Raw genomic sequence first — 12,635 nt, 5'->3', positions numbered from 1 at the left:
GTCTCGTGGCCATCTTCTAATTTTTATTTTAAATCTCAAATATGTGTTTATGATCCGTTGAGAGCAAAAGTGGTGTAAGTACTCTAGTCAAAATTCATTTTTATTTTATAAAAAATAATTATTTGAAGAAATGAATAATTTTTTTCTAAATGGATTAACTTCGAATACTCTTAAATTGTTGAATATGCTTGTGACTGACTAATTTTTAGAGAGAAAGCTGTTATTTCTTGGAAAATTATTTATAGAATTTAAAAGTATTGAATATCTAAAACTTTAGTTTTGACTTACATCACTTATGCACTCCGCGGCTAGTGTATATGTATATTACAACCATTGTTCCACTAAATTGCAATATAACATAAATTTTGTATGCATATATTAATTACTAATTGATATTTTCAGTTGCTCTACATCCCAATAATTGTTTACGTACCAGCTCTAGCATTTAGCCAAGGTAATAAAAATAATTTTTGTTATCACATATTTGTCAAGACGGAATGTACATTCCTTATAGTCCTGTCTGCTTTCAGTGACCGGCATCAAACTTCATCTCATAACACCGATTGTTTGCACTGTCTGCATTTTTTACTCCAGTTTGGTAATTTATTATATATATTTGCTTTATTTAATTAAGTACAATTAATTATAGATGGATAGAAATTAGTATTTTTTTTTTTAAATTTAACGTAACATATTAAAAATTTACCAACAAACATTTCTGTTACAAACTCAAAACATTTTTTGGACTACCTAAAAAGTTATACATACTAAAATTCTTAGGATAGTGGTATTGAAGCAAAGGTAGGTAAATGGTTGGTCATACCTCAAAAACTTTTAAAAATATATGAAGGTGATTAAACCTTGTAAAAATGTTATATTTTTTGGTATCTGTCGTTTAAGAAATATATGCTCTTCATAGTAATGAATTTGGAAAAAATTGTTAATTCATAAAATTATATCATAAAATCATAATTATAAAGATCTTTCCATGTTCGATCCCGAAGGCTTGTAATTTAAAATATTACCTTCGCAACCGGCTATCAAAAATAAATTAAAATTTTTTTTTTTATTTATTGATATTTACAACTGTATAAAAAAATACAACAAGTAAATTTGATCATAATGACATAATGATATGATACAGGATGTAGAGAAACTACCCAGTAGTAGAACTCTAAAAACAGTTTACAATATAAGGTCATGAGGCCATCTTCTTTTCAGGCGCCTCGGAGGATTGCCAGCAATGGAAGAGGAAGCAAGGTTAGAAACTAGTGAGTTTGGTTGGTTAGGGAGTTTTTAAAAATTTAAATTTAAGTTAAGTAAATATTGAATTTCCACTTTTAGTTTATTAGTCAATTTGGTGTAATAAGTTTTGTCAACTGGATATCTGTTCCTATGCCACTTCGTTCTTGCTCTCCGTTTATCCCTTAGCAAGATAAGAATACGCTGTGGCAGGTTATTTTGTTTATTGTTAGTAATTTTGTTTGTCGAAGTATTGTCATTAATACTTGTCCTTATTGATGCTGTGAGATTTCCTATAGTACCGTCAATGTCTTGGTTTGTCTTCATTCGAATGTTTAAGTCTAGTTTATTTTCTAAGTCACATTTAAATTAGTCTTAGTCGACTTATCTGGTAATCAATGAAGGAGCGGAGGGCTTGAAGGCACGAAGCTTGAATGTAAAAAAAAGCAGAACTGAACCAAGGTTTGTAAGTTAAAATATTACCTTAGCAACCAACTACCAAAAATAAATTTTAAAACCTCTCTCCTTTAAAAAAAATATATTCCAAGAAACGTACAACGGAATATATCTCAAAAAAATTTTAAATTTGTAAGTTGATATAAAATAGCTAACTAACTGTGTAAATTGTAAAATATATTTATAAAAATTCAAAATCATATTTGTTTTTAAAAAATGTTTGATTTTACATTATTTTTATTTTAGAAAAACAATAGAACTGGATAGTGGGCAATAAACATTGTTCTTGTGAGGAAAAAATAAAGAAGTGATAAAAAAGGGTGTTTTGTTCCGGGGGGGGGGGGAAGGTTATGAGGGAATAAAAAAAGTTCTCTGTCGTTCGTGGCTTTTTTCCGAGACTGCTGAGCTGACTTTACCAAATTTGACAAGGAAGTCTCAGATCATCGCACAATGATCCTCGGAGCTCTACATTACAATCCGGTATTGCGTTTCAAAATGGCGGTCTATTAGAATTATTATTAAGTATATCTCTAAAGTAGTATAAATTGACCCTGAAGTAAATTTTGGCTATCCCTCTACTTCCGTCTACAACCCCCCCCCCCCAATTGACTGGCCTAAATTCTGCTTTTTGAAAATAGTTAATATCATGAAGTTTGAGATTCACTTAATAATCTAACTATTCTTAATACAATTGTTTCCCTGTCGAACAGATCCGCTACCTGGGTCTACATTTGGACAAACGATTAACCTGGAATCCTCACACTAGACTGAAAAGACAGGAAACTGCACGTCGATTTCGACTATTACAGCACTTACTATACAAACGGTCTAAACTTCCAACACATTACAAAAGACTGATTTACATGACTGTAATAAGGTCAATCTGGTCATATGGAGTTGAGCTTTGGGGCTCCACTAAACCTTCGAATTCCTCTCGTATTCAATCCTTACAATCCAAAATCCTTCGTAAAATCCTCAATACTCCTTACTTTGTCACAAATAAAATCATACATAAAGACCTTAATGTTCCCTATGTAACCGATCTAGCCCGAACCAGATATCATTTCTTCCATTATGAACTCTCTAACCACTCAAACCCCCTAGTTTCTAACCTTGCATCCTCTTCCATTCCTGACAATCCTCCGAGGCGCTTGAAAAGAAGATGGCCACGAGACCAGCTAATGTAAAATGTCATTAGAGTGCTACCAAGCTTCTCTACACGCCTGTAACACTCCAATTTAACTTAGATCAGATTTACTAAATGTATTATAATGTACAGTTGTAAATAGCAATAAATAAATAAATATTAAAAAAAAAATTGTTAATACAATCGCCATTTTAAAAAATATATATATTTATTATATGTAAATGTCATTGGAGCCGGGTAGTCCGAAGTGACTCACATGGCCTCACCGTTCACACCTTCGGGAAATTCCAAATGTCAATGGCTGCACTGGAATTGTTTCTATATTTAAAGCTTCAAGTCGCCGTTAATGTTAATTTGGAAACTAATTCAGGAGTTTTTTAATTAATTGAAGTTGTAGTTTAGATTATGCACTTTGCTATTGAATTAAATAATAGTTTTAGAAAAAAAAAAAGTCAGTTCTTCTAATTCTCTTAGGACTGAACTCAACTCTGCCCGAGTGATCCAGATAAATGCCCTAAAATCAGGTCGAAACAGCAAGAATAAATTAAGTTTTACTTATTTGTGTATCATTACTGATCGCACTCCCGACCATCTTCTTCTCATAAGTTATCTCTTTTAATTGAACAAACCTAGAGAGGATTGGATAAGAAGTATGTCTTAAACAAAAATGGCCTAAATAGATTTAAGTTCTAAGGGCTGCGGTTCTGCGGGCAGTTACCAACAACACTACAAAACCTAAGAGGACATTATTTAAAGTAGAGTAAATTTGCTACAATATGAACCCTAATAGAGATATTTACGTTCAATAGTTCTTGAGATAGAAGCAAAATTTCATTAAAAAGTTACTGAAAGATCAGTAGTTTGTGAATTTATTTTGGGAAATCTATATCTCAAAAACAATTCAAGATACAGATGTCTATTAGCACTCAAATTAAAGCTAGTTAAATTAACTATAAAGTAGTTTATGAAGTTTATCTTCGTAGGAGTAGTAGTTTTCATGATATTTGCTAAAATCGTCCAAACAACTATAAATAAATTTGTTTTTGCAAATATCATGAAAAATACTACTACTACGAAGATAAATATCATAAACTACTTCATAGCTCATTAAACTATCTTTAATATGACGGCTAATAGGCATCTGTACGTCCAATGTTTTTGAGATGTAGATTTCTCAAAATAAATTCACTAACTACTGATCTTTCAGTACATTTTTATGAAATTTTGCTTTTTAAAAAGATGTATCATCTCAGGAACCATTGAACGTAAATAGCTCTATTAGGGCTCTTATTGTATAATAACTGCCTTTTTTTTCCTTCCCGGCTCTTGTACTTGAAGGACGTAAACGTGTGTTGTGAGAAAGTCCTGAGGATTTAAATTGAAGGGTATTAGATATGTAAAATGAACGGATAACATAGTAGAGGAAGAATGCAAGTTAATATTTAAGACAGAAGGAGGCTTTATTAGGCTTAGTAATGCTTTATATAATATTAATTTATTTCTAAAGGATAAATTGGATTTTTTTATTACAATATGGATACATTTTGTGCATTGTTTTCTTTGTATTTTCTAATTTTAGATCAATGTGATGGTTGAAGGAAAGTTTACTGTCCTACGAGACTCCTAAATATTTTAGGATTTGGCCAAAGGGATAGGTTTATTATTTAATGCTTCTTTTAGTCTATTAGTGGTGTAAATCCGGTATGGCAATATTAGTTTTACGATCATCCGTAGATATAGCCCCTTATGTTTTATTTAATATTAAGTATTTGTACATACTATTTTGTTGCAGGGAGGACTGAAGGCAGTGGTAAGGACGGATACAGTTCAGATGATGATGGTTGTGGCTATCGGTATTGTCATGGTCATCGGGATCTTGAACGTAGGTGGCGTGTCAGAAGTCATAAAGAGGAACCTAGAATTGGGGAGGATAGAATTCGATGTGTAAGTAATGTATGCTCGAACAGCATGGTTCATGCAAGTATGGATACACTTAAGAGATTCAGTAGGTCAATTGTTATTCAGGTCAGTGGGAGTAAGATAGATTATATCCAAGTGCTCCCCAAGGTCCCCTCTTATCCTCTATCTTGTCGTCACCATCTACGAAAACACTAACGAAGGATTTTCTTTGTCATAACGATTTAAGATACTATACTAAAATGCCGAGTCATTAAACCCCATAAAACATACAAGCTTTGAGATAGTATTTTTAATTTTGATTAATACTTAAAATATTATTATCTTTAAATAATAACTTCAATGAAGATGTAACAGCTGCCGCCATCACTCATTGGCAGTAAATAAAACCAAACCTTGAACTAGCCAGAAAATATTATGGTACTAAAACTCACAAAAACTCATGCAGAAAATAACAAGGTCATACGAGATATGAATAAATTGTAGCGAATGTACAGTTAGCTAAATGAAAAATTACTCTATTATACAAATCAATGAGGCACTGCAGGAATACGTAATCACAAAAGAAAAGAAATTTATAACGGAAGACTTGTCGAATATCAATCTTACATCTCATTATGAAAATAAATTTGTATGTAAGGTTTGAATTGTATATGACAAAAAAAAAAAATTAATATTAATATCTAATAATAAATTTTTGAAGTGCATAATAAATGTGACGTAGGTGAAGAATAAATGAAAAATCACATATAATGAATAATCCTCCATCAGTGAGGAGAGAGCTCGAAGAGTTGCTTTTTTTTTGTGTAATGATCTCTTGTGATATTGCCAACCTACTCATAATTTTATCACTATAATTGTCTGCTTGAAAACTGATAAGTAAGGCTCCCACGGAGGGCGGGAGTGGAGGGTTTCACTTCGTTTTTATATTTCAGGCGCTTTTTATATATTGATCTTTTTAACTATCTTAAAGCCTCCTCTTTCCGTTTTAAGCTGTTATTTATAAAATTTATGATTTTATTTGTGACAAAGTAAGAAGCATTTACGAAGGATTTTGAATTGTGCGAATTCGATATGAGAGGAATTCGAAGGTTTAGTGGAGCCCCAAAGCTCAACTCCATATGTCCAGATTAGCCTTATTACAGTCATGTAGATCAGTCTTTTGTAATGTGTTGGAAGTTTAGACCGTTTGTCTAATAAGTGCTGTAATAATCGGAATCCACGTGGAGTTTCCTGTCTTTTCAGTCTTGAGTGAGGATTCCAGGTTAGTTGTTTGTCCAGACGTAGATTAAACTATGTGTATAAAAAAAAAATTCTCACCGCCGTACGTATTTTATTGTATTCTGCATCTGCCAAGTTATCCAATTCCGGCGTCCATCATACCTCAGATCTACTTAAATTCAAATCCTCTAAGCGTTCCTTCAATACCCGTCCCCGATCTTCAGACGTATAAGTTAGGTGATCCAAATATGGCCAAGTAAGGTTTGAGCAGCAGTAGCCCAACTTTATTTTGTTATCAAAGAAAAATCAAAATTAAATTTACAAACAATTCAAATTATTAAAAAAAGTAATTGATGGAGGTAGAAATATCAAATGAATAAATTTAGAAGGTTACTCTTTATATTCTGGGCACATACATACCCTGTCAAGTTAGCTGTCATATCTACCACACTATCGGTTGACATAAATTTGACATATGAAGGGCAAATGTTTTAAGCCCTTCATGTATAGAAAAGTGAAACTGACCTTTTCTGACACATGGCATCCCTATATCTACAATCCAGCGCAATAGCTCCATTTCGTCAGAATCAGGTAGAACTGACCTCCTACCTAATGTTGGCTTGGATAATGTTAGAAGTAAACTGTGTCTTCTTATAGTACACCTAGGGACCCAAAACATCTCAGTTGCTTGGTAGGATGACATTCCATCTTTTGTCGCTTTCAGTGCATTTTTTATTTGCTCTTCCGTCCACTTTCCTCTTAAAATCAATTAAATATATTGAATTGAATATTGAAAGTGGATATTCTTACTAAATAATCACGGCTTAAACGACTCGTGTTCACTAGGCTTCATACCGAGATAAAGATAAAAGAGAGAACTGTATGTACGGGACAAACATAAATCAAAAACAGTTTGGAGGTTGAAACGAAATCAACTACGTTTGTTGAGAAATAGTAAATAGAAATGATACGTCAAATGCCTATTGCTATATTAATAATAAAATAAGGGCTGAGCGAACACAAAGGTTCGATGCCAATACCACCTAACTCCACATACATTTGTCAAGTAACGTCCCTCCAAATCCAAATCTACTAAATCAGTCTCAAGGCAATCCTCCCATCTACGTTTCGGTCTACCCCTCGGTTTACCCGTTGGTTCAGTGTTTATTGACATTTTAGTGATCCATTCGTTACTTAGCCCTACAATCTTACACGCCCATCTTATTTGTCCCAATGCTACAACCTGAATTATATTTATCAGGTGTAGTTACCTCAGTCCAGCCAAGGTTCAAGCCTAAAAACCTTAAGACGCTGTTCTTTCCTTAGTGTAAGAGACCGCATTTCGCATCGATAAAGAACAGTGGAAAGGACAATAGTTTTGTAAATTCTACCATTTAAGTTTTTGGACAGAAGGCCTGAGCTAAGCAATTTCGGTATTGAAAAATACCAAGAAAGTTGGTAAAGAATCTCTTTGTTTTAAACTCGAAGAACCTTGAACTTCTCAGTATAATGATAACCGATTCGTTTCTTATTAAGCATATCTGTCTTGCACATCCGTACTAGACTTACTAACTTCTTTTTGTATTTTCTATTCAATCAAAATATTATACAGCTTCAGGTGGACAATAGAGTCGTAAGCCTTTTTGAAATCTATATGAAGCTGATGAACTACCTCATTGTATTTAATTTTTTTTTTGTAATATTTGGCTTATTCTATTGCTAAAAGAAAAGTGAAAAGTGGGTTAGGCTTAAAAACTCAAAACATCTTAAGATTCATAAGTGTTACATTTTTTTTTCCTGGGAGTATATTAAATTGCTATTAACACCATTTTTAATATATTTTTTTTTACTGATTATATTTTTTTCCTTCCGTCCTGTTACCATCCATAAGCATTTTTATAAACTGAATTAAGATGCCTTATATGTATATATGCAAACCATAAATGGTCTCACAATTAAAATAATAGAATTACAACTTAAATGTTGAAGTATGTGGGTCACAGTCATCAATTAACGGACGTAACAAAATTTTATTTGATTTATCAAAAAATAAATAAATAATAATTTAAATAATTAAAACCTACTGCTAAACAGTTATAACTCTCCCCACAGGCCACTGATAGACAGCTAAAATTGCATGAGGGAGGTCAGCCACGATACAGAATTCTAGAAGCTCGATTCAGTTCTTGGAAACTTTTTCGTCTTAGAATCGGGTAATTTTTACTTTTTCTTTGCGTTTCGTTCAGGACTTGGCTTCTACTGAACACGGCCTGCCTCAGGGTCAAGAGGTCCATCAATCTCTTCCTTAATCCCCTCGGGGAACGGACCCATGAAGTAGTTTACGCCCAGCATCTCTGGTAATAACTTACAGAATATTCTTAAGACATTTTAAATCGTAGCATATTTATTTTACAATTAATTAGCTGTTTCTTAATCTTCTCAACAAAAAATCTATGTTATACTTAATAAAAGATATTAAAAAAAAAAAAAGAAAAAATAATGATCACACAAATTATAAAAATCCTTCTGGATCCTGCTTCACAATAAAGTTCAAATTAATACTGTACTTCTTATAACATAAAGTTCAATTTTTCTGTCTTGTATTTACTTAGTACTTATTAACTCCTATATTTCTTATAATTGTCCCCATTATGAAACAAATTATTAGAGTAAGTACTTTCTAATTTTTAGACATATTTACTAAGTAATATGATTGAATTTCGTTATAAAACAGAATTCTGGAGTTTCTCCTTGGAGACCTGTTATCATTCCTATTCCAAGGACGGGTGACCAAGCAATATTAAATAGTAAAAAATAAATAGTCAACCCAGTGGTTTCATCAGGAGCCCTCCTGGGATACACATAGCTACCCTTAATTAAAGAAAAATCTGGCAGTTGAGCGCGGCAGGGAGGCGAACATTGTAACACTGAGCCATGTTCTTCATTGGAGCGGTCCGAAGTCCAACGGACTGAATTCGCTGATAGGAGTCATATTCCAGGACTTGATAAAGCCTCTGTTGAAGAGAGACCTTTCAGAGGTCACTTCGAGCTGCATCATGAAAGTTATTGCCGCCGCGATTGGAGTTCTCTGTGAGAGTTGCCTTGTTTTAAACAAAATAAATGTTTCGGGAATCATTTTTAGACATATATTCCTCCAGGGGGCGATCAAATATAATAATTTTCATAATAACACCAACTACAAATGATCCAATTTACTCTCAACAGTTTATTTTAATCTTCCCCCGTTTCGGCCCTTAGGCAATTATCAAGGAGACAACCTCAAATATTGACTAGACAAAATTAATTTAAAAACTGTCTTTTCAATTGCTGGCTAATTGCCCATGTCATATATTAAATCATACAATCTCAATACTAAAACTTTTCTGTAATAAAAAAATTCCCTTTATTATTTAACATATTAACAGGATAAAATAAGGAAAAAAATGTACAACGAATTTTTAAAGAATAGTTATTGTATTGAGATTGCAACTTTTATTATATAACATAGGCAATTAGCCTGCAATTGAAAAGACATTTTTTAAATGAATTTTGTCTAGTCAATAATTGAGGTTGTCTCCTTGATAATGGCCTAAGGCCCGAAACGTCGGAGAATTAACATAAACTGTTGAGAGTAAATTGGATTATTGTATTATTATTAATAATAATTATAAATAATATTATTGTTATTATTAATATAAACCACTCTCAAACAATTAATTACTAAATATATTAAATTAGTAAACTAAAAATGCTAATTTAGAATTTTTTTCTTTATTTAATGCCCTTAGTTATCTCAACTGGGGTAGATAAATAAGTGTTGACTATCCTGATTAATTATCATATCCTGTTTGGAGTGTGGCCGTGATTCATTCTGAAAAAATAAAAGTAACGCCATTATTATTTATTATTTATTTACAATCATCTTTGGGTCTTCAACCACTCAGATTATTCTTGACCCGTACAAATGGTTTATGAAAAAATAATCAGGAGATACAAATATATAAATTTAAATTTTGTTAATGTTCCATATGTAACCTATCTAATCCGAACCAGTTATCAAGCCTTCCATAATAAACTCCCTAACGACTCAAACCCACTTCTTTCTAACCTTCCTTCCTCTTCCATTCCTGAGAATCCTTCGAAACACCTGAAAAGGAAATAGCACTAGAGTGCTACCAGTAAGTAGTTTTTCTACATGCCTGTATGAAACCATTATGATTTTACATCAAATTTACTAGATGTATTTTTACGTAAATACAGTTATAAATACCAATAAATAAATTAATAAAAAAAATTATTAAAGATGGCTATTTTTTCAAATTTTTTTTAGTATTTCTGCAGCATTTTTTGAAGATTTGTTCTACTTTGGTCCACAGTGCAGCTTCTCGTTTAGTATCGTTGGTGAGGATGTGCATTACTGCTAAAGGTGCTCCACAAGTAATGTCCATTTCGGCGGTGTTCATGTCGTCAGAAGGTACTCATGTGCCACTCTTGAGTGTCCTATCCTCAGGCAGGTCATTACTAGATCTTCCCTTGTTTAAACCAAATGCATAGCCACTTTTCTCTCTGATCCAAAAAAATATTTCTTTTGTGAATGCTACAGTTACTATAATTACGTTATTAATAGTGTTTTTTGCCATAGTATAAGCAAGTTCATTCCAAATTCACCAAGTACCAAAAATTGAACCTTAAATACAGCCCAATCCAATTTTTGTATTTATCATGCAATGAGCGTTTTTGACTACGAGTGAATGCAGCGAAAAAATGTTTTTCCTACAATAATTAATAAAAGCCAGATTTGAATCATCATTATTCTAACTTGAGGATGTAATGCCTTAACATGCAATGACTGGGACACCATGGCCCAAAAATAGCTCCCGTAATATCCTAGAATGATTGTGTAAATGCTTGAAGAGACCCATGAATTGCTTCGTAAAATTTATCTTAATGATTCCCAGACGTTTTCATATCTCCTGATGTTAAGCCAGGTTGAAGTAGGTTTATTATACTTTCCAACAGCAATACCCCCTGGGTGACATTTTTTTCGAAGTCCTCAGAACCTAAAAAACTTCCAACATCTCCTGAGTCAACTTTCTTCTATCCATTCATTGAAAACAAGATCTCTACATATTTATATATTATCGACTTCTTGAGCAATTTCTTCTATCTCCTTTTGGAATTCTATGAACATCTTTATCCGTAAATCCATCTCCACACACCTTCATCTAGTAAATATTTAGCCAGATGTCCATATATCTGAGCAATATAATTATTATTCGGGCAATAAATTACTTATGTCAGAAACTTATCAAAACTAGCCGGTTTTCTTTTAATACTATAGATAGATAACATTAAGTTCCCAAATATAACTAAATCTCTCATTTCGAAACACATTTCAATTTTATTCCAAAGCTTAGTTATTTATCCAGATTTGGAAGAAGCATCGAGCAAGCCTCATCCATTCCACGTAAAATACTATAGCAGAACTCCAAATGCATGCATTCTGAATACAGAATACAAATTGTGGTAATGTCTCATGAAAATTCTGTCGCGTTCAGTGAAAGCTTACTTTTTCCAAGAAACATTGTTTCTCAAATGAATGATTCAATTATCGAGCAAACGACTGAGGGCTAAAGGGCTAAAGCGAGGAGTAAGTGGGATGATTACATGTTGACTGGAACTTAGGGGGGGTAGTTAGATAGAGATACGTACTATAAAATACATAAATATATGAATAAATTAAATATAAATGTGTATGGGGAGCCCCTTGTCGGGCTTAGAGCACCCCCATACACGACAAGATGGATTCTTCGGGTTGACTCAACCTTTAATATCTTTTATATTATTTACTCATTTATCATGCTTTTTCAGGCTGGAAAGAGTTTGGGAGGAATAACAGCAGGACCTGTACTGGGCCTGTTCTCGCTGGGGATGTTCTTCCCTTGGGCTAATGCTCAGGTGAATAGTGTTCTATTTTAACTGTGAATAATAGTTTTGAATAATCCTGAGTTACTATTTATTCGATAGGGAGCCCTGATTGGTGGCATTAGCGGGGTTCTAGTGACGGGATGCCTTAGCATCTTCTCCCAGCTGGCCATTGCCAAAGGGCTCATCATGTACCAGACCAAACCCTTCTCCATCGAAGGCTGTGATCCACCGAGCAACCTATATTAGTCTTATTTTATTATTTATATATTTGAGTCCCAGCAAAACTAAAACAAGTATATATTTAACATTGTCTTCGATCGCCTACCCACTTCCACCCCGTTGTCCTCGCCGTCAACAACTGTATCCAGTTAATTTGAATTGACAAAGGATGCAGAAAATTAGCCGTAGCAAAATCCTAAATGGCTGAACCAATCGTCTCTTTGGGTTAAGAGTTTCCAAATGTGTCAAAGCCCAAACTAATGTCTCTTCAAAGCCATTCTTTTTTTTCTATTTTTGCCTCCTTTATGTTTAATAATATTCCAACTTTCAGCAGCAGCAGGGGTGTGTATCAAGTTCGTTAAGCATGTTTCTGCCTTAATAAACTTATTTAACAATCTCCAATACTAACAACCTTTAAGATTATCCCTTTCTTCCATTTCATGTTTTTTAGTTACTTTTTTTGTTTTTTATAATTTGATTTTGTATTGTATCTCAGAACTTCGGT

General features: G+C 33.0%; 1 protein-coding gene across 1 annotated transcript in view; it reads left to right on the top strand.

Moving 5' to 3' along the window:
• LOC106678848 (sodium-coupled monocarboxylate transporter 2) overlaps nt 1–12,172 on the top strand; it is a 73,959-nt gene extending 61,787 nt beyond the window's left edge. The window contains exons 12-13 of the mRNA XM_067046744.1: nt 11,855–11,941; nt 12,011–12,172. Coding sequence (XP_066902845.1) covers nt 11,855–11,941; nt 12,011–12,157 — 234 coding nt within the window. The 3' untranslated portion in view covers nt 12,158–12,172. The remainder of the gene's footprint in view (nt 1–11,854; nt 11,942–12,010) is intronic.
• The last annotated feature ends 463 nt before the right edge of the window (nt 12,173–12,635 follow it).

This window comes from Halyomorpha halys, unplaced genomic scaffold, assembly GCF_000696795.3.
Source record: "Halyomorpha halys isolate HHAL.00 unplaced genomic scaffold, Hhal_1.1 Scaffold164.1, whole genome shotgun sequence".
Lineage (NCBI taxonomy): Eukaryota > Metazoa > Arthropoda > Insecta > Hemiptera > Pentatomidae > Halyomorpha > Halyomorpha halys.
This window is presented reverse-complemented; position numbering and strand designations above follow the sequence as displayed.